Source organism: Procambarus clarkii, chromosome 29, assembly GCF_040958095.1.
Source record: "Procambarus clarkii isolate CNS0578487 chromosome 29, FALCON_Pclarkii_2.0, whole genome shotgun sequence".
NCBI lineage: Eukaryota > Metazoa > Arthropoda > Malacostraca > Decapoda > Cambaridae > Procambarus > Procambarus clarkii.
The window spans coordinates 12,287,140-12,311,340 of NC_091178.1; the positions used below are offsets into that span (position 1 = coordinate 12,287,140).

Consider the following 24,201-nt stretch of genomic DNA (forward strand, 5'->3'; position numbering starts at 1 on the left):
TACATTGGGAAGTACTGGGGGCACCTGTTTTATTCTTTACTAAGTGCTACATTGGGAAGTACTGGGGGCACCTGTTTTATTCTTTACTAAGTGCTACATGTGAAATATAATAGTTACATTATACTATCTCCCAGACGCCGTATGGGCATGAGGATACTATTCACTTGCTGCATAGTATTATATTGCCCACCGAGAATAAGTAAACAAATCCCCCCCCCCCCTACATAAGCATGAAAACAAGGGACCGAAACGTAGTCACATTCCCTGCCATATGGGAGGGGGGGGGGAGGGGTGCTGCGGGGTGTTTATTCAGTTCAGTTTTGTCCAAGTGAACATACATACGTCAGTGCAGGCATCGTGTATATTAAAGAGAGAGAGAGAGAGAGGCAAGCCAATTTTTTCCACGAATGAAACGCAAAAATATAAGCACTAAAACTGGCATTCGTTGACAGTGTGACTTCCGCTACGACATTAGGATTAGTGACGCAAGCGAGTGCGTACTTTTTTTCTCTTCGGGATGGAGAAGTAGTGAGGGGAAAGGGCGTATACGTGAAATGTTTCGACTATGAACAGAGAGGGGAAATGAATGTGAAGAGGAGAAAAGGGTTTATATATAATTCAAGCCTCTTAATGTCACGGGTATTATAAAAGCCTCCCCCCCCCCTCGTTCCCTATCCATTACAGATGCAACTGGGAGATTGGTGAACCCCAACAGAGAGAGAGTGCATCTTCTGCCAAACTGTCACAGAAAAGCCATTACTTCACTATCTTCTGGAATGTGAAGCAACCAATGACCTTAGAAGAGCTTTAAGAGTTCCTGAATCATGCAGTGGCCACCCTGAAGCCATCAACACAGCCACTCTCCTGGTCAACAAAGGTGTCCAGCAGCTGGACACCCTCATAAAGACTGTGAAGCAGTATCCTCCCCCGCGATAACAGCTTGATGGTTAAATGCAACCTCAGAATACTGAGAAAAAAAAAATTGTACCACTTACGGGCTATTCATGCCCGTGCCACCTCTTGGGTGGCTTAATCTTCATCAATCAATCAATCATCCCTATCCATTCATGTGGACTGGTCAGTACGGCGACGGACCTTACTTCTTGCAGGGGCGTCGTTCGATCTCCGATGATCAAAGCGGTTGGGCAGCGTTCCTTCCCTCTGTCCTAAATTCCCAGTTCCCCCCTTTTCCCACTTGTCCTCATATTCAAAGTGGTCTATAGTCATACCGGCTCAGTGCTTTTTCTTGATTACTTGACCGAGAAACACCGGTATTGTTGTCAAAGAACACCCGCTTTTCCGTCAAGAAACACACGCTTTTTCCATTGAACAAAGTGTTAGCATAAATAGACGCCCGCGCTTTTTTCCAAAGACACTCGCGCATTGTCGAAAACAACACTGGCTTTATCGCCGAGAAACATTGACATTTACGTCAAGGAATGTTAGTCTGCCGGAGGGCTGTGTTTCGTGTTTTGAGGTCCGTGTTTTCGTTGTCTACGAAAACACGGACGTACTTTTGTAGAAGTACGTCCGTGTTTCCGTCAAAAAACATCTATTTTTTTCTCTCAAAAAAAAAACACGTTTTCGTCAAGGAAATTGAGCAGTGTCTGCGATTACAGCAAGGAACGCCAGGGGGTTACAGCAAGGAACACCAGGTATTACAGCAAGGAACGCCACGGGGTTACAACAAGGAACGCCAGGTATTACAGCAAGGAACGCCAGGTATTACAGCAAGGAACGCCAGGTATTACAGCAAGGAACGCCAGGTATTACAGCAAGGAACGCCAGGTATTACAGCAAGGAACGCCAGGTATTACAGCAAAGGAACGCCAGGTATTACAGCAAGGAACGCCAGGTATTACAGCAAGGAACGCCAGGTATTACAGCAAGGAACGCCAGGTATTACAGCAAGGAACGCCAGGTATTACAGCAAAGGAACGCCAGGTATTACAGCAAGGAACGCCAGGTATTACAGCAAGGAACGCCTGGGGATTACAGCAAGGAACGCCAGGTATTACAGCAAGGAACGCCAGGTATTACAGCAAGGAACGCCTGGGGGTTACAGCAAGGAACGCCAGGTATTACAGCAAGGAACGCCTGGGGATTACAGCAAGGAACGCCAGGTATTACAGCAAGGAACGCCAGGTATTACAGCAAGGAACGCCAGGCATTACAGCAAGGAACGCCAGGTATTACAGCAAGGAACGCCTGGGGATTACAGCAAGGAACGCCAGGTATTACAGCAAGGAACGCCAGGTATTACAGCAAGGAACGCCAGGCATTACAGCAAGGAACGCCAGGTATTACAGCAAGGAACGCCAGGTATTACAGCAAGGAACGCCAGGTATTACATCAAGGAACGCTTGGTATTACAGCAAGGAACGCCAGGTATTACAGCAAGGAACGCCAGGTATTACAGCAAGGAACGCCAGGTATTACAGCAAGGAACGCCAGGTATTACAGCAAGAAACGCCAGGTATTACAGCAAGGAACGCCAGGTATTACAGCAAGGAACGCCTGGTATTACAGCAAGGAACGCCAGGTATTACATCAAGGAACGCCAGGTATTACAGCAAGGAACACCCATGGTTACAGTAAGGAACGCCTGAGGTTACAGCAAGGAACGCCTGAGGAGTTTCAACAAGCCAGCAGTTATCTACAAAGCAAAACTCACTGAAGACCGTGAAACTCAGCAGTGAATTACTGACACGTGTCACCTCTTGTAAGATATTGTGTACGTGACCGCTGCCGTGTCTGGTCCCCCTCATTCCGTGACCACCATTCTGAATCGCCCTTTTCCTGTCTTCACCCGCGTCCACGCCCAACCTTATACGTGTCCTCTCACAATTATGAGTCCTTGTCCGTGACTGTTTACCCGGGCAGCCGTCCGTGGTGTCGCAGCTGACCGCATAAGCGGGCCCTTTTAACGAGTACGTCTCATTTTGTACGTTAGTGTCCCCACCCCCTCAACATACACATCGTGTCATTCCTAACTCTTCGCCTTTCTAGAGAATGTAAATTATTAAGCTTTCTTTCAATCTTTCTTCATATGGAAGATTGTACGGGATACCTAGCGCTTAAATTCCACCATTCAGAAGAACGTTTAGCCTCCGGCTCGCTGGTCCGCCACTTAAACCACCGACCTAGGGAGAATAACAGCATCTCTCGACCCTTATTCCTGCGCCCGGTGTATGTATTGGTGTCTATCTCATCCCCCGATCCATGTAGACTTTTCCACAGGCCCATACCTCCCTCCCTCCGCCCCTCTCCCTGAACAAACGGTCATTATATCCCGTTTTTATCCATTTGCGATCAGACCGAGTCATCATGATTTGTAGCGCGACTGTTACAGCCTCATTGTACGGGCAGTATAAGACTAACTAATTCCATGGGCTCAGAAGTAGACATTTTAAGAATAAAACGGACATTCGCTCCGCCCAGGAACTAAACTTCGACCCTCCAAATTCAACTTGATCAGTACTTTTAGAGCGGTATTCACAAACGTGTAGAAACACACACAAGAAAGCAGAAAAAAGCACCCGCTTCGTGCAACCTAAAAGACACACACACACACACACACACACACACACACACACACACACACACACACACACACACACACACACACACACACACACACACACACACACACACACACACACACACGGTGTCAACAATTGATATGCATAACTTTACATTAGCAAGTGGGACAGCTTGCCGATAACGCCTCACGTCCCACTACGGTGATACCAGACTTGTGGGTTCCGGAAGAATGTATCGGGCGAATATGTACCGTTCATATCCGGCACAATGTATCGGCCGGATATGATCGCTACTAAGTACCTTATAAACGAGGTCATTCTTCACCTGTTATTACTCATGATGGCGATGATATTAATAAGCGGAAGAGAATGGGTAATTATCCCAACTTGGTGTGAGTGAATATACCGTTGATGAAAAAATGTGAATGTAATACTGATGGTATTAATGTAATATTCGTACTAATATGTAATACAGCTTGAGATTACAGAGACACATTATACAGTAATTGCCAGCTAATGTATATAATTACACTGTTAGAAACAGAACTAAAAACCATTTCTAAATTAAACAGTATAACTTATGAAAAGTTTTAAATTCTCTTGTACATCTATAAATTCTTTATTGGGTGCAAGTTAGTGCCCTTAGAGTTTAAGACAAAGATCTTTGGTTACACCTGCCAGGGTCATTGTGAAGATTGTTCTTCAGTTTCTGGAGCTCACTACAGCTCAGACACTCGCCCCACACATCTAAAAATAAAGGAAGTAACCAACGTTTCAGTCCTTCGTGGACCATTATAAAATCGGACCGAAACGTCGTCACTTTATTTTCAGATATGTGAGTTGAGTGTCTGATTTTCAGCCACGTTATTGTGACTTATAATCTGTATATTACAACTCAATAAGAAGGTGGTTGAAGGGGACGTAATAACTCGGAAACAATATTTGCCCCTATAAGCTGGTCCTCTCTCATGAAAAGTCCATTTTTACAGCACGTAGGTCGGTGAGTTATTGGTCCTTCACTCGTGGTGGCCGTCGGAACTGAAGGCTTGTACTCGGTACCATCTCCTGACTAGCCAGATGATTTTGATGTGTCAGAGAAACACGCGTTGTTCTCTCAGGGAACTGTCGTGTTCATCCTTGTTTTGTAGTGCCGTGTAGTTGGCAGGTGTCAACAGTTGTTTTAGATTTAGCTACTTAGAAAGAAATGTGGGTGTGTAGCACGGGCTATGGTGAGCCCGTAATTGAGTTCGGTTATTTGCAATAACATTGTTACCGTGATACGGTCAGTGGAGTAATACCTGTTGTGGTGTCAACAGGATTGTTGTCGTCTATATATTCTCTTCACGTGTTCTCTCTCTCTCTCTCTCTCTCTCTCTCTCTCTCTCTCTCTCTCTCTCTCTCTCTCTCTCTCTCTCTCTCTCTCTCTCTCTCTCTCTCTCTCTCTCTCTCTCTCTCTCCCTTTGTTTCTCTGGATAGTTTGTCGGTAATTGCAATTCTATACAAAATTAACACCACAAATTATATTTTAAAAGCTGGGATAAAGTTCAGTATCAAGGATTTGTATATACAGGACCAAATATTACCTTTTGAATCATGGCCTCAATACTCGAATATAAGATTATTAAATACCTGGACATGTGTCTAGTCCATATCCAGAAACGAGATTATCCTGTACCCGAGCACGCTCTTATCTTAACCCGGACACCGAATATCCTGAACCGGAACACGGTCTTATCCTAACCCAAACAGGTGGTTAAGTTGCCGTAATGTATGGCATTCAGTGGCTTGAGAACACTTCAATTTATTGACTTAAAACTTAAAATACGTCTAAGACCCCCCCCCCCCCTTTAAAAAAAAAGGTATGAAGTTAAAATCGTGTAATGAAGTTCCAAAACAATTATTGGTTTTCATTTATTGTTTCCTAAAGTTGGGGATAGGAATCCTATTAGGCTTATTGACTTAGGCCAATTTTCACTAAGATGCATAAGTTTGCCCAACTAACGGAATCGAACTCGGTCATCTTTCGGGTGCAGTGCGACTGCGTTGACCACTGCGCTACAGAGAGAAGAAATAGTATGGTATCGCAGCACTAAGTTTATTTTCACTACTTGGCGTAATGGCTACCGTTGTACACTGTGTGTCGCACGGGACGAGCATAGAGCTTTTTTCACCTGGGAGAAGGTAAACCAATTTCCACCATGCAACCACCACCACTACCACGGACCCAAGCCAACATCCAAAGGCTCCCACTCACGACATCAACACTCCACTCAGAACATCAATGCTCCACTCACTTTGTGCATTATTTTATAGAAAGCTGACATCACCTCCTTGAGCGTTAATGTCTCTCTCTCTCTCTCTCTCTCTCTCTCTCTCTCTCTCTCTCTCTCTCTCTCTCTCTCTCTCTCTCTCTCTCTCTCTCTCTCTCTCTCTCTCTCTCTCTCTCTCTCTCTCTCTCTCTCTCTCTCTCTCTCTCTCTCTCTCTCTCTCTCTCTCTCTCTCTCTCTTATTTATTTCTTTTGTGTATCTCAATTAATCTTTTTTCAACACCTCCCTAGGAGGGAGGGAGGGATAGAGAGAGAGAGAGAGAGAGAGAGAGAGAGAGAGAGAGAGAGAGAGAGAGAGAGAGAGAGAGAGAGAGAGAGAGAGAGAGAGAGAGAGAGAGAGAGAGAGAGAGAGAGAGAGAGGGGGAGAGAGAGAGAGAGAGGGAGAGAGAGAGAGAGAGAGAGAGAGAGAGAGAGAGAGAGAGAGAGAGAGAGAGAGAGAGAGAGAGAGAGAGAGAGAGAGAGAGAGAGAGAGAGAGAGAGAGAGAGAGAGAGAGAGAGAGAGAGAGAGAGAGAGAGAGAGAGCACCATTTCACTTACTGGTATCATTAGCACTCCACCCTCGGCACGCTAGATATTTTAAGAGAGGGAGAGGCAAGGAAATGCTGCAGGCAAGGGACGAGAAGGTCCATTACCTTGCAGCAAGGTAAGAAGCCGATAAGCCTTATGCATCTATTTGTTACTGCTCTGATACCTGGGGCTCCGTATTTTCAAACAGCATTACCAACGCTAAGTGTAATTCTACCCCCAGACGGGAGGCTGCACGTGGTGGTCGATTCTAATATATTCGTAATAAATAATGCTATTTTTTTTTATCTCGATGACATTCATTACACCGTGTGATTATATATGAATAATTCAGGTAGTAACAGTATCTTAAAAAACTATGTGGTTGGGTGAGGGAAATTGGGAACAGTTGGTAGCCCTGGTCTTAAGAGGGCAAGCCACAGAAGGTAAACAAAGCAGTGGGGTGCATAATGCTTCGACTCTCACTGGTAAACTCCGTCCACCTGTGATCCCCCCCCCACCTCGAGTATACCGTGCAGTTTACCTCACAGGTTTCCCGCCGACAGTTCGCCTTCATTCATCAAATGATCCCAAGATATATGCAAGTAGTGATGGAGGATCAGAAGCGTAGAGGGAAGAAGAGGTGGGGAGGGAGAGGTAATGAAGGATAGGCGAGGGAGCGAGGGAGATATAGGGAGGGAGGGAAGGAGATGTAGGGAGGGTAGGAGGGAGGGTGCTGAAGGGAGGAAGTGCCGGACTCCTCAGTTCATTAATCAAGTCAAGTTATAGGGCCATAAATATAAGCGATAAATTCTCAAGAATGGAGCATATCATCGAGAGGAATCGTTCCCGAAACCTCTTTCCATATGGAAAACTGTGGCTCTGAACCCATGCGTCGGGTCGGCCGCTTGGGGGAACCCCTTTCATTTGTCCAAGTCCGACAATGAGGTCACCTGAGAGTTCAAACGTGGCACTCCTTCCCAGTGCCGAGACGTAGTGAAAGATTCAAGCTAAAATAAATCTCAGTCTCAGACCGGAATAAACTCAAACTGGTTGGTTTATTTATCTGAATAACCTCCGGCAAGAACCGGAGCACCAATGCGTGAGACGACCTTGCAAACAAACCACAATTTACCCCGGCCGTCAGCCTCGGTCTGATCACACGGCCAATAAAAAAATAAGTCCAGAAAATATACCATGACACGTCCAACTACACCGAGGCGGAATCAGGCGAGTTTGACAGCACTTCATAAGAGAGGTGCTCGTGCCTGCTAAGAGTAATAATATCCTCTTTCATACCCTGAAACTCAAGTGGCCCGGGGATGATAGCACCCGGCTCCGAGCCCAGCATGGTTGAAATCCGTGCCTGTTTGCGCGGGATGATGAGCTTTGGTGTCAATACCGGTTAGCCGGATTGTGGCCGAGCGCGTTTCAATTCGCTTATCTGCGGATTGAAGCTCTTATGCACATTATGAGAGATTTAGGAAGGGTTTCTCCGCCCCAACAGTATTGAGAGCTGAGGACCGGGGCTCTGGGCCCACCAGCAACCCCGGCTCAAGTGTTCGTTCAATAATTTCTAGAACGGAAATTTTCCCATCACGATATCCTAAATTGGTAACACATGACTACGGGTTAATCTCCATGGTAACAGGGGGATGCTGGTTATTGGCAGGGTTTATCTGGCATCTTTATCTCCCCGGGCATTGTAGTGCCAAATGATATCAAGGCGAGGAGGCTGTAACAGTCGCGCTACAAATCATGATGACTCCGTCTGATCGCAAATGGATAAAAACGGGATATAATGACCGTTTATTCAGGGAGAGAGGCCGGGGGGGGGGGGGAGGTATGGGCCTGTGGAAAAGTCTACATGGATCGGGGGATGAGATAGACACCAATACATACACCGGGCGCAGGAATAAGGGTCGAGAGATGCTGTTATTCTCCCTAGGTCGGTGGTTTAAGTGGCGGACCAGCTAATACTGAGCCAGCGAGCCGCAGGTTAAATGTTTCTCTGAACCCGTGGAGTTTAAGCGCTCTCGCAGTGTTGACAGTTTTAATTGTATCAAAGGGAATTATATATATATATATATATATATATATATATATATATATATATATATATATATATATATATATATATATATATATATATATATATATATATATATATATGTCGTACCTAGTAGCCAGAACGCACTTGTCAACCTACTATGCAAGGCCCGATTTGCCTAATAAGCCAAGTTTTCATGAATTAATTGTTTTTCGACTACCTAACCTACCTAACCTAACCTAACCTAGCTTTTTCGGCTACCTAACCTAACCTAACAGATAAAGATAGATTAGGTTAGGTTAGGTAGGGTTGGTTAGGTTCAGTCATATATCTACGTTAATTTTATCTCCAATAAAAAAAAATTGACCTCATACATAATTAAATGAGTAGCTTTATCATTTCATAAGAAAAAAATTAGAGAAAATATATTAATTCAGGAAAACTTGGCTTATTAGGCAAATCAGGCCCTGCATAGTAGGCTGAGAAGTGCGTTCTGGCTACTAGGTACGACATATATATATATATATATATATATATATATATATATATATATATATATATATATATATATATATATATATATATATATATATAAAGTTTAGCATGTAACTACATTATTTATTTTGATAAACATTTCACAGTTAATAATAATTACAGACGAGACGTTTGCTGCTTGCGAAGCAACTGATAAATAGAAAACAAAACAATTAGATATAACGTCTTAACTATTTCCTGAACCTAAACTTACGCAGGCTTTCTCCTGCCACAGGTCCTGAGCAGCTGGCCTATCTCCTACAGCCCTTTCGTAAGCCCAAGAGGATCCGGACGGCGTTCAGCCCGAGTCAGCTGCTGAAGCTGGAAGAAGCTTTCGAGAAGAACCAGTACGTGGTAGGCGCCGAGAGGAAGCAGCTGGCGCAGTCCCTCAACCTCTCAGAAACACAGGTACGAACCACCTGGCCCTGCCTACTGGTCGCCAGATGTGGGAGTGTCTTTTAACAAATCATTACTTGATACGAGAATTAACGCCTAGAGCTCTTATTTGGCATTAGGTACTTACTAGTGAGAGGGGGCGCTCAGTTTATAGACTCTGGTGAGAGGTGCTCAGTATATAGGCTCTGGTGAGAGGTGCTCAGTATATAGGCTCTGGTGAGAGGTGCTCAGTATATAGGCTCTGGTGAGAGGTGCTCAGTATATAGGCTCTGGTGAGAGGTGCTCAGTATATAGGCTCTGGTGAGAGGTGCTCAGAATATAACCTCCAGGAAGAGGTGCTTAATTCCATTCCAATCGACGAAGTGACTTTCTTTGCTAAACACAAACTGAGGCTGTATGGAATGTGGTCCCGGGTTGATGACTTGGGGTAAAGGGGAAACTCCAGGACGCACGTGAAGCAGCGGTCAAAAAGTTCAGTATATAGGAGTAAAAAGTTCAGTAAAAAGCGAGTAAGCACATTTAAAGATTAATCAGGTGTAGCGGGTGTGGCGTATTGAGCAGTCGTCGACGTTGGCTTCTTCGTGTTCCGGTCTTGTTCTAACTCTCGTGAAGAGATAGAATGAATAGTTCCGTTAATTTTTGTATTTATGGTGGGTAGTTCGGCTTTTATATGAATGGTTTCAACAATTTGTAATCTTTGAAGATTACAAATTGTTGAAACCATCCATATAAAAGCCGAACAACCTACCATAAATACCCAAATTATCGGAACTATTCACTCTACCCGGCTTAGGGAGCCGGTCGGCCGAGCGGACAGCACGCTGGACTTGTGATCCTGTGGTCCCGGGTTCGATCCCGGGCGTCGGCGAGAAACAATGGGCAAAGTTTCTTTCACCCTATGCCCCTGTTACGTAGCAGTAAAATAGGTACCTGGGTGTTAGTCAGCTGTCACGGGCTGCTTCCTGGGGGTGGAGGCCTGGTCGAGGACCGGGCCGCGGGGACACTAAAGCCCCGAAATCATCTCAAGATAACCAAGATACCCGCCATGAGAGTAAGAACAAGACCGGAACACGAAGATGCCAAAGTTGATGACTGCTCAATAAGCCACGACCACTACACCTGATTAATCTTTGAATGTGCTTACTCGCTTTTTTCCGTTTTATTCGTCCCCCCATTTATTCCCTATTCTTCTTCTCCCCTTTACGCCATACTCCTCACCTATTTGAATTATGTACCTGACCTCCCTAATGGTATAAATCCAATACGCCCTGTACAATCCCCCCTGGGAGACATCTCCCGTCACGCAGGGTGAAGTCGCACCTCCACAGATCTCCAGTATCAGCTCTTGATACTGGTAATGGCTCAAAAGGGCCACCACTTACGGGCTATTCATGCCCGTTCCACCTTTTGGGTGGCTTAATCTTCATCAATCAACCTACAATCCCCTTACGGGCTCACCATAGCCCGTGCTACATGGACACTTCGTTCTAAGTAGCTAAAACTAAAACAACAACAACAACAACGTACAATCCATTTTACGGGCTATTCATGCCCGTGCACACACTCTGCGTGTGTGTGTGTGTGTGTGTGTGTTTTGGTGATCAATAAGGTGCCTCACTGCGCCACAGATCACACAGTAATATTCTCCCTCCACAGCGGAACGCGGAGATTACACCCCTCACCTGTTGACACCTAAGCCACCATTGCCATCACCTGTGGCACTTGATTGACACATTCTCTCCCCTTGCAGGTTAAAGTGTGGTTCCAGAACAGAAGGACGAAAGAAAAGAGAATCCAGCAAGAAGACGAAGGAGATGGAGGAGGGGAAGGAGGAACAAGTAATGGAGAAGGAGGGGGTGCAGGAGGAAGAGGAGGAGGAGGTGGAGCAACAGCATCAGGAGGGAGTGCGCCTTCAGATAAGTGCTCCTCGTCCGCGACTTCTCCCGACAGATCCTCCAAGCCCATGATGGAGGAGGAGGACGACTTGGACGACGAGATCCTCGAAGACGACTCTGAGAGCGAGAGTGTAGGCGTGGGCGGTGGGCGTGTGGAGCTGACGACGGGCTGAGAAGCCAGAAGCTACCTCACCACGCCCACGCCTCCGCACGCCCCCCTCTCCACGCCACGTCGGCCACCACTACACAATCTCCAGAACTCTCGGCGGTGTGCACGAAGCCGCCTGTACACATAGTTGGGTGTACTTTGGGGGTACACATCGAGTGTATGTGTGTGTATGTGTGCTGAGTACACGGCCGGTACACCCAGTGTCATACGCTCGTCAGGAAGTGTAAACAGTGTCATTAGTGTGGGATAGTTCACGGGGCATAAGGCTGAAATTGAACTGAATCAGCTACTCGCGAACAGTTAGGACTGTCCGATGATACCTTCTAAAGGATTCATATATATGTATATATATATATATATATATATATATATATATATATATATATATATATATATATATATATATATATATATATATATATATATATATATATATATATATATATATATATATATATATATATATATATATATATATATATATATATATATATATACATCGTGTTGTCGTGATATAGCATATTATTGGGGCTACGAGAACTCGAAGTCCCAATTTCCGACAAAAAAAGAAAAATCCATTAATTTAAGTGAAATTGCTAGTGTACTATATTTCCATAAGCTGAGTGTATTCAAGGTGTCGTGGCACTCCTGTGCCACAATAATATGAGTGCCAAGCTATGAGGGGGGAAGAGTGAGATGCCTTTAGAAGCGACACTCGCTGCCGCTAATCACATTTTTGACTTTCCAAGTGTCGAAGAATAATTTGTAATGAATTTTTTTTCTCCCTCCAAATCCTTGCGTTGTTAAGTGTGTATATAATGAAAGTGATTGGGAGCCACGAAGCTGGGGGACTTGTGGAGGTGATTGTGCTTCCGGGTCTCTCGTCTTAAAAATTAGACGGCCCTATGACGATATATATATATATATATATATATATATATATATATATATATATATATATATATATATATATATATATATATATATATATATATATATATATCAAATGCTGTATGTCAATATAACATCACTAATTCATTACATCGAAACTGTTTATTAAAGTGAATAATTATGTACTAGATAGACAACCAGGCCATCTATCATGCTGTGTTGGGGCAGAATTTAACACGGAGATCAAAGTGTACATAATATATATATATATTTTTGTCTCCTTACCAGCAGGACAGGCTGAGGGAGCGAGGGTGTACCTGGAGTGAGTGTAGACCTGACGTAAGTGTAAACATTGTATGTGAATGTGGGACGTGTCATTTCCTGAAGTATCATGACACTATAAGAAGGTTTCTCTCCTCATTTCCCGACTCTCAGCTTCGCTGCTGTGTTCACAGTCCGTCCTCTCCGCGTCATTATACATTGTAAATATTTATTTGTTCTTTTTTAGTAACGTATCTTAACGTTGACCAAACCACACACACTAGAAAGTGAAGAGACGACGACGTTTTGGTCCGTCCTGGACCATTTTTAAGTCGATTTTGATAATGGTCCATGATGGACCGAAACGTCGTCGTCTCTTCACTTTCTAGTGTGTGGTCTGGTCAACATTTTTCAGCCACGTTATTGTGACTCCTCGTCTGCAACTTATCTTAACACTGAACTTCATCGCGTACATCAGAGGGGGGAAAAATAATGATAAAAAAGTTATCCTCTGAGAACCTTCTTGTCTCTACTTATATTTATTATTTTCTGTCATGCTCCTGTCCAAGCCGTCAAACCACGTGACAGTAATATAGGAGGTTCCGGCAGATGCTGACAGATCAACCAGGTTGTGAAAACTGTGAACCTCGAAAGCCTGGCCATCACGCTTTAAAAAAAGTATCGGAACCAGCCACAGGCAAAGCACAGGTAAATATTTATAGATGCAGCAATCTCGGTCAGCAGCTTCCAAACAAATGCCCCCATAGAAAAGGGTCCATATACTACTGCCCCTCACGTCTATATCCCATACATGCACAAAACAGCAAGATAAAAAGGGAATTGATAATGTTTGGACAGCAAGAACTGAGTTTCCAAAAGCTGTATACCAGCTCTCCTTCTGCCTGATCGATAACGTAAACTCAAAAGTTAGGTAAGGCTTTTGTGTTTGGAAGAGTTGTATTCAACCACTCCTCCGTTACCCTACGCTTCTGAAGTGTACGCAAACTTATGTGCCAAATAATAAAGTTGAATACGAGGTAAAAAGTAAAAAAATGGGGGGGGGGGGGGGAGGGGATTACAATCGCCATGAGACCAGCCGGCCTCTTCTGGTCCCAGAAGCAGCCAGTGATCCCCAACTCAACCGACATTGACCCCTGGTTATTGTCTATTCTTTCTGACAACAATAATTGAAGAACGATCATGAGATCACAATGTACGTAAAGAGGTCACCATCACTGGCTAGACTGACACAAAGGATAGGTCACCACACACACACACTGAATGCCTCACAAACGAGGAAGTACCACCCCTGACTATTCAAAGTACGGAAGAAGTACTAATCATAACTAGACCACCCACAGCACCACGTACTTCAGGCTTGAGCTTCAATATCTAACCCTCATCTGGGTTAGATATTATGGGATTTTGATCCCTCCCAAGCCCTACGTTTGCAAGGAAAAACGCCCTAGAGCTAGACACGAACCCGCTACACCACGCCCCGAACTGGCCAGGGGGAGAGACAAAAAATATTCAAATCACGGTGAAGTAGCTTGCCTGGTGAACCCATGATCCCTCAAGTTTATTTTGAATACTGGCCAGGATATATATAGAGTAATTTTTTATCACCAATACCTTTCAGTTATAATTTCTTCACTGTCTTGCGAAGCTAAAAGATACTTGGAACTCCGTAATGACGTTCGGCGACCTCTTATGAGTGAAGAGATTTCCGAACGCCTGTCGAAGTATCTGGAGCTCTGCCGCTGATGCTCTGTAGCCTGTGTGACTGACAGGTCTATATTTCTCGTGGTGGTGATAGTTGCTGGGTACATTCATGTATTAAGTTTTAGTGGTATTTCTATTTACGATACAATAACAGAATTCAGTTTTAAGCTGGTACCTAATAGCGCCTAATATCTACGCTTCCCACACTAACAGCAGAAATTCCGCTGAATCTTTAATGTGCATTGCAAGACTAACTAAAATTCAGAGTCTAAAATTGGAAAAAAAACAGGCAAACGCCGACGATCGTTAAACAGTCGTGCCACGGAAGATCCACACAGTCGTCAAAACGAAGAGTTTAGCCAGTCACGGCCGCGCTATCTATACTCGTTATCAGTCTTCCTCCTTCACCGTCAAGCGCCTTCGTCAGTTCTGTGCTCCTTGGGAGGAAGACAGTCACTCCCCCCCCTAGGCTCTTCCACGGTCACCCCTCCACCCTCCGACATTCTCCTCAACCAGCTAAACGCTGGTAAATAAACGCTGCGACTCAAACATTTCATACAGAGTGAAAGATAACTAGAAAAAAGTGAATCAGTTATCCTGCTTAGGGACGTTGTGTGAAATGATGAATTATGGGCTTTTGTGAGATGCTGGCTCTTGGCACCTCACTTGGGTTAGATATTGTGTGCCTACAACAGCCTCCTCAACCACTTGTTGGTGTTTGTTAACGAGTGTGCGTGCGACGAATGAAAGCAATTCTTGTGATTTGTGTGTGTGTGTGTGTGTGTGTGTGTGTGTGTGTGTGTGTGTGTGTGTGTGTGTGTGTGTGTGTGTGTGTGTGTGTGTGTGTGTGTGTGTTTGCTGGTTATCACTCTGTGCTCTATAAGAGTGCGGTCTTATGTGTGTGTGGCAGAGTTAGTGTAAACGGGCCCTTACGAGGTCTATCCCTGTGTGGTCTGAAGAGGCTATTGCCCCGAGCCTCAACTGGGCTATCCTCAGAGTTGTGCTATTCCTTTAAGGTTTAACATGTTGTTAATGTTTTTAATAAACTTATTTATCTCTTGAGTTTTTAACGACCTTTACATCCTTTAGGTGAATAATGTATAAAGGATCTTCCCTCTCTGTGGGTACCGACCTGTGAGATTTATATTTATTTAATTTATATGAATTTATATTTACGTTAATTTATATACTTCAATAGCAATTTGTATAATGATAAGTGGACTGTATTTCTGCAATAATCTCATAATCTCACAAATCGATCCTCTACACATTAGGGGGGGTTTATTAAATGAATTTATATGCAGCCAATCAAACTACAGTATTAACTACATACATTGAAAAGGTTCCTTATCTTATAGTGCAGCAGGTTAGTCCACCAGGTATAACTAGGGTGTAGACACCAAATTATCCTCTTTGAGGTAGCTTCCATCACCCAGTAACTGGTGCACAAAGTCTTGCTTCCTCGTCTTGACCTGTCAAAAGGGTGCTAGCTGTGAAGCCAGAATCCTATATATGACAAGTTATATCAGAGAAAACACTATACATGGAACAATAAAGACCTGGCTTAATTACCTTTAGTTTGAGGCTATGTCGTGCTCTAACCGGGTCACCCTATATAATGACATTAATGGCCACAAATGAAAGATACATGGGTTTCGGAAAGAACACTTAACTTGATTTGTAGACAGCGTGTTGATAATGGTACACTTCTGGTTTCCATAACACTACGTCCAAGTAAATTAACAGGAGCCGAATTTGCTCCCGTGTGAGCCTCTGGTCTAGTCTCAACAATGGCTGCGACTAACACTCCATACTATTGACGCCTGGCCGACATTGTCCAGATATGATAGGAGCCGAATTTGCTCCACGCGTCTCGGATGTGACACAACAATGGCTGCCCTTTTAATATTGATAATTAAGTTAATTTATATAAGATGTTTTTATGATGGTAAAGTCCAAAGACTAATGTATTTAAGAATAATTCCCACCATAATAGGTGGAGAATATAATAGTATGTGGTGATGATATCCCGTTTTCTATAGACGGTAATTCCACTACAAGTTACGTTTTCTATGGGTTACTTGTTTATACAATACAGCTATTATCTGTATGATTATTAAATGGTGTCGGATTTTCCGACACTCTCTCCCTTCCTTCATATCCTAACTCTTATCCTCTCCTATCCACAATGTGCTATACTGTCAAACTGTATATAGCACATTGTTATATACTGTCAAACTGTTATAGCACATGTGCTATATACTGTCAAACTGTATATACTGTCAAACTGGTTTGGAATAATTATCGGGAGACGGCGTTATTATATTGAAAAGAAACGTAAGTTAGACACTCAGACACCAGCACAATCTAAATGCTTTACTAATGAATGGAGAACTGCCAGACAGACAGATGACTCCTCATAACTATATACGAGTAGAGGAAAAGATACAGGACGGCACTTTGATGTTAACTATGAAAGTCTGTTCTACAAGAATTCATTCCTTAGTTGACTACCATGCCTTACTATCAATAAGTTCCCAGACTTTAGTTGAGATTGTAGGTTAATAGCTCGGTCAACTCTCACTGTTTATGTTAGGTTCTCTTAAGGTCATGGTGATGATAGTTTGATACAATGGTAACTTGCTTAGTTAAACTAATTTTGGGGTTCAGTTAGTGAACCCAATATGACCAGCTAACCTTTTTCCCTATCGCTCATGGGAAAGGTATTGGGTACACTACCGCTCTCACAGGATGGGCCTGAGATGCATATAATAAAGAAATTAAAAAAATAACTAGGATTAAAAAACGAAGGAATGCAAATTGAAGCCACGAGAGGATTCATGGTGGTGGCCTTCGGATAATCAATAACACTTTGGAGGAATTTCATCCTCCTTCCGTATACGAGAGAACAGTGAAACTAGATACGACCTTCTGCATTAATATCATGAGAGAATTAACATCTTAAATATTGTTTAGAGACAAACCCTAACCTAACCGAACAGCCAGGTCCCCTCGAGCGTTCACAACGCCACTAAACTGGTGTACTAAACTGACCGAAACCTAACCTAACCGAAGACCCCCTTCCCTTCCCTCCCGCACGAATAGAAAACGGGATATCTCGTCACATTTGTGAGCCGCTATGATTCTTTTTACTACATTTTATTTTGACGTTAGGGATTTATAGGTCAAAAATACGATGTACGATTTGAGAGGACAACTTTGTAAGTGTTGCCAACCCTCCCTAAGAAGCAACTTGTGTACGAAATGACTGACAGTAGTGCTGTCAGTCTTATCAACCTCTCCTGTGGGACATATGTATATGTATTCAATATGTATTCTGTCATACAAGCTCCATACATATCCATCACTAAAAAGAGGAATGCAAACCCATTTATTCCTAAAGAAGCAACACTCAGTTCACCCATCAATAAATCGTCAGTTTTAAAGAAACAATAAAAGGTACACAGACACCTAGAGTCAGAATAAACACACACACACACACACACACACACACACACACACACACACACACACACACACACACACACACACACACACACACACACACACACACACATAAACACACACACACACACACACACACACACACACACACACACACACACACACACACACACACACACACACACACACACACACACACACACACACACACATTGTTAGCTGCATTACAGCAACTACAGACACATTGAAAAACACACAAGGAAAAGTACTTTTAAAGGACTCAAAATCCTCATTGGAAAAGTATTCATATAGGACTCAAAGTCATCTCTAAAAAATACATTTTATACGACTCAAAATCATATCTATAATCTTTTATTTATAAGGCTCAAAGTCAACTCTGCAAGCACTTAAAAACTCCAACTCGCAGAACAAAATTAAGAATATTAATACAGCAGATCATAAATACTATAAGGTATTTACTGATCAAGTGGTTTCGGAACCTCCTATATCTGGATACATTTTCTCATACAGGTAGAATTCATCAGAGTGACATGCGCAAGTCGGCTAAAACTGCCTATAACGTGAAATCTAACTACAGAATTACGTCTCCCTGCCGTTATCGTGTAAAGTTCACACAAAGTTTATTTTCAAGTTTCAATGTAAACCATATTGGAAGAGGTCAACCCGTGTGTTATGATAAGTGTCAGGATTCAGCTGGGACTTGGTAACTTAGGATAAGTGACGAGTTGCCCAGCCGTAAGCACTTTAATTGTGAAAGAGAACTTGTTGAAAGAAAACTGGAAACCACTTTTCAACATGAGTGAAAGACCAATTATATATCAATGATATAGGTGATATAAGTGTTTTTATTGATCTATATATTTATTCTGTTTATTTATCTATATATGTCTATATATTTATCTATATTTATCTGTATATATTTGTCTAGTAATTTATCTATGTTTATCTATATATATTTATATATTTCTTTATCTATATTTTAGACGACAAGCCTCGTAATCTTTTCACTCATCCAAGGATAATAGAAGATATCCTCACAGTTTATCTGATATTTGATAGGCCAGGCTAGGAGACTGCTCTAATACCCCATATTGCAAGCTGAATTGGTAGCAATACGGGTAGCACTTAAAATTATTGACGACTCTGAAGTAGACAGCTTAATTATTTCTGATTCCCTTTTCTCACTGCTTGCAACAAATAGTTTGCAATCAAGTAATAACGTGCTTGTCTCAGAAGCCAGACATAGATATATAAGCATACTTAACAAGAGGGTAAATATCAAAAGGTTGTGGATTCCTTCTCACATTGGCCTGCAGGAACATGATAAAGTTGACTCCCTTGCTAAGGTTGCAGTAAATAAAGACAGTATTGAACGGAATCTTGAGTTATTAAATAGTTCCCTTAAAAGGGTCATTAGACGAGAACTCTTGGATGAATTTGAAGAAAGTAGAACAGTGCAAACTGGAACCAGCAGATCCATTGCTAATCACAATGAAATGTGTGTAGTAAAACATGTGTATGGGACAAGTAACAAAGTCTACAGACTAACAATCGTCGTTACAGCTCGAATAAGACTTGGCTACAAGTATCTCTGGCAGTTCGGCTTATACAGGGATCAAGATGAAGTCAAGAGTAAAGTGTGTGGACAAAGACAGGGACACACACTCATTATATCTTCGATTGTATATCAATTGAGCCATTTAGAAATAAGTCTAAACTCACGTTGCATGAAATGGCAAACCATCTTATTACTAAAGATAAAAAAAAACTTAAATCCTTGCACTGTATCCATATTTCGTTTCCAGTAGATAAACGACATATGAGATTAAGAAGCGAGTAGTGTATTGTGAAGACTAATAATAACAAACTACAGCTCCTCTATGACTGTAATATCTCCATAGCTCAAACAATTATGTATTAGTCATAATCATTATACATTAATTGTAGGTCTTAACTATAAATATATAGCTATTGAAATAGAACATTCTCGGTAACTAGCTGACATTATAATTATAAGTTGTGAAGGACAGATGAAATTATTAATGTAATAGTCTCTGTTGAGGTGTGATAAAGACCTTTCGTGACCCTCTGCAATCCTTTTTGCGCTACCGCTCACAGGACGAGAATAGATTGCACAATTAACTAGCCGCCTCCGTCTGTATCAATCAATCTAACATCCCTTGACAACCCATGCAATGAGACGGGGAAAATAGGTGAACCTATCTAACATCTGACCTACACTCCGTGACTCCTCATATACTTGAAGAAGCACCTGCGAAGTGTTCTGTATACCTGAGCTTGTAAATAATAAAAATAATAATAATAATAATAAAAATGAGAAAAATCCACAGAAGCCGTGATGAGGGTTCGAACCTATGCGGTGGGTGTTCCCAGATCGACCCCTCTAGTCGACTACCCCACGACATGGTCAAAAGAATTACAACCTGCGGTAAGTGATTATTTTTGCCCTCTGTTCTTAAAGTATCTGTCGAATCACCATCCTGGCAAGACCAGGTGCTGACGAGGCTCGAGTCATGGTGAGATCGTAAAGGTTATCCAAATCACTTAAGTCACAGTAAGAGATGCTTAAACCGTGCGGACGCGAGGGGCCACGCGACTCGCGTTACAGGATGTGAGAATCAAATAACTAATTCATACGTTATCAAGTCTCAGTTCAGAGACTTTTTAAAGACCCCCGCAAGCACAAAGGTACTCGAGGTAATGGGGTTACGTCAGGTGTCTATTTTGTGTGTGTGTGTGTGTTTACTAGTTGTGTTTTTGCGGGGGTTGAGCTTTGCTCTTTCGGCCCGCCTCTCAACTGTCAATCAACTGTCAATCAACTGTGTGTGTGTGTGTGTGTGTGTGTGTGTGTGTATGTGTGTGCGTGATTCTCAGTTAGTTTTCCTGCGTGTGGCGTATGAGTTGGTTAGTTCGTGTGTGTGTGTGTGTTCTTAGTTTGTGTGCCTGAGTACATTCGTATGTTTTTAGTCCGTGTGCTATTGCGTGTCCCTAGTTCGTGGGCCTGCGTGCATGTGTACTCACCTAGTTGTTCTAACCTAGTTGTGTTTGCGGGGGTTGAGCTTTGACTCTTTGGTCCCGTCTCTCAACTGTCAATCAACTGGTGTACAGATTCCTGAGCCTATTGGGCTCTATCATATCTACATATGAAACTGTGTATGGAGTCAGCCTCCACCACAACACTACTTAATGCATTCCATTTGTTAACTACCCTGACACTGAAAAAATTCTTTCTAACGTCTCTGTGGCTCATCTGGGTACTAAGTTTCCACCTGTGTCCCTTTGTTCGTGTTCCACCCGTGCTAAAGAGTTAGTCTTTGTCCACCTGTCAATTGCCCTGAAAATTTTGTAGGTGGTTATCATGTCTCCCCTTACTCTTCTGTTTTCCAGATTTGTGAGGTTCAGCTCCCTCAGCCTTTCCTCGTAGCTCATTCCTCTCAGTTCCGGGACCAGTCTGGTGGCATACCTCTGAATCTTCTCTAACTTCGTCTTGTGTTTAACTGTGTGTGTGTGTGTGTGTGTGTGTGTGTGTGTGTGTGTGTGTGTGTGTGTGTGTGTGTGTGTGTGTGTGTGTGTGTGTGTGTGTGGAAGAGAAAGAGTGTTCCCTGCTATAGATAAACCCGAGGAGAAATTCACGTACATTTCCACCCTCCAATACAGAGACACTTGCTTCCCTCCCCCCCCCCCCTCCTACTCTTAGACAAGGTCACCAAGAGTGCCAGCAGAACACGTGTCAATCATGGGTACGTGGCAGGGTAAGAGGAGCCAGAGCACGTGGCTCCTCTTACCACGTGAACAGGGGCCAAACAAGCTGTGACGTCTACGATTTAAAATAACCATTATTATCATCATGTTGTAATAAAATCATTTATTCCCATATCATTAAATTGCCAGAAAATACAATGGCTTGGACATGATGATGCGAGCCATTACTCATAATATAATCATCTCAAACCCGCTCCAGCTATGAGGGGCGTGATTGGCACGGACCTAAATCTGATCTAAGATGAAGCAAGCTTAAACTGCGCTGTCGTCAAATATATATATTTTCAGTCTTTATCGCTGATGGAATGACAAGACACGCCTTGCATCAGCAACACACTGGAAGGAGACCCGGGCCGTGTCTCCCGTGCAACAGTCGTGTGCTGTTGCTTGTTGCTTCCTCTCTTTTTGTGGAAATAACAAATATTGTGAGAGCTGACATATGCGCTGAGACCGTGTCTTTACTCATACCCTTCCTGTGAGCGGTAGCGCAAAAAGGATTACAGTGAGCACAAAAGGTCTTTATCAGACCTTAATGAAGATTGTTACATTAACAATTTCATCTATCCTTCACACTTTATAATTATAATATCAGTTACAGATAATGTTCTATTTCAGTAACTATACTTTTACAGTTAATCATTATACATTAATGTTATGTCATATCGCTAATACATAATTGTTTGAGCTATGGAAATATTACAGAGTCATAGGTGAGCTGCTGTTTGTTATTATTAGTCTTCACAATACACTACTTGTTTCTTAATCTCATATGTCGTTTATTAACTGGAAGCGAAATATGGATACAGTGCAAGGATTTCAGGTATTTTAGCCTTAGTAATAAGATGGCTTGCCATTTCATACAACGTGAGTTTAGATTTATCTCGAAATGGCACAATTTTACTACAGTCCAAGATATAATGTTCGAATGTGTGTCCCTGTCTTTTTCCACACCCTTCGCACTTTACTTCATCTAGATTCCTATACAAGCCGAACTGCCAGAGATACCTGTAGCCAAGTTTTCCTTGCCTTGTCCTGTTTCAACTGTCACCCTTGCATGTCCCCCCTGGCCCCTCTTCCACCACCACTCACCCTCCTCCACGTAAAGGAGACTGACTAAAGGAGTTTAGGATATGCAATCTTCCCACGAGGATATCAAGTAATAAGGAAATAAAGCGTACACAGAGATGGAGGTGGTGTAGCCCTCTTGCTGCAGCTCCACAGGAACTTTGAAGAAGTTATCCTGGGAACATCCACAGACGTGAAGATAATTGTAGCTGGGATTTACAATCCTCCACCAAACAATATACAACCTAAGGAAGAATACAACAAGTGCAATGAGACTTGCCATACAGGTAGCGGAAAAAGCAGCCGCAGTGTCAAGGTGAGCGAGAACTAAAATTCTAACACTAGGGGGATTTTAACCACAGGGGAAATTGATTGGATAAATAAGGACTCACACGGGGGGGGGGGGGGTGATAATACACGGGAGAGCAAAATTGGTAGACACAGCGGACAGTTACTTCTTAAAGCAGCATCTCTCAGAACCAACAAGAGTAAGAGGAGAAGACTCACCAGCAACAATAGACCTGGTGTTTATCCAAAGCGAGAGGCAGGTGAGAAAACAGGGATGCCTCTTGAAGCTAGAGAACTTTAATTAAAAGCTATGACTACTTTTGTAATCATTGTTTGGTCAGCACAGTAACCGAACCAGGCAATGTGATGTAGTCATTGCGGTAATTCGCCTTGGCTATAGGCACATCTGGCAGGTTAGTGAGGCTGAACTATTACCAGAATATGCAGCTTGTAAACTCTGTGACAAATCTTTAAGTCATTCCCTAGAACACTTTATTGTTGAAAGTGAAACTGTAAAATATTTTAGACCTCCTGGCCTATTGTACCACCAACTGTGATAACTGTTTCATTGAATCTGGTGTACTGGATGATATCCTAACAATTTATCCTAAATTTTCTTCTCCATTTAAAAAAAAATGAAGAACAATTATATTTATTTTATTTTTAACCTGCATCTCTTATGAATCCATCCTTGCCCTTGTGTGGCAGTGCACAATAGAAAGTTACATTTACAAATTCGTTAACTGAGACATGTATCCTGTTTAATGTAGAAGATTGTAACCATGATATATATATATATATATATATATATATATATATATATATATATATATATATATATATATATCATGGTTACAATCTTCTACATTAAACAGGATACATGTCTCAGTTAACGAATCTCAGTTAATCCTCTGTCCTGTGTGACAGTGAATAACAGCATCATGCTCACTCTAATAAGACCTAATTGAATTACTCAGATTAAGCAAATTTGTAAATAATTTTTATATAATGGAGGGTGTGTTGGTTCTAAAGAAAGATGGGGAACAAAGGAAGATGGAGAGATTAGACAAAAAATGGGGGTCAAAGAGAAGGAGAGTTAGGGTACACGTGTGGAGAGGTCAATGACTAAGACCCAGCCAATCCTGAGGGCCAGATTCACGAAGCAGTTACGCAAGTACTTACGAACGTGTACATCTTTCCTCACTCTTTGACGACTTTGGTTACATTTATTAAACAGTTTATACGCATGAAAACTTCTCAATCAACTGTTGTTATTGTTATAAACAGC

At 42.5% G+C, this 24,201-nt stretch overlaps 1 protein-coding gene across 1 annotated transcript in view; it reads left to right on the forward strand.

Moving 5' to 3' along the window:
• Positions 1 to 11,776, forward strand: part of LOC123765140 (homeotic protein empty spiracles) — a 50,594-nt gene extending 38,818 nt beyond the window's left edge. Inside the window, exons 2-3 of the mRNA XM_069333508.1 lie at positions 9,193 to 9,365; positions 11,104 to 11,776. Coding sequence (XP_069189609.1) covers positions 9,193 to 9,365; positions 11,104 to 11,421 — 491 coding nt within the window. The 3' untranslated portion in view covers positions 11,422 to 11,776. The remainder of the gene's footprint in view (positions 1 to 9,192; positions 9,366 to 11,103) is intronic.
• Positions 11,777 to 24,201: the final 12,425 nt, after the last annotated feature.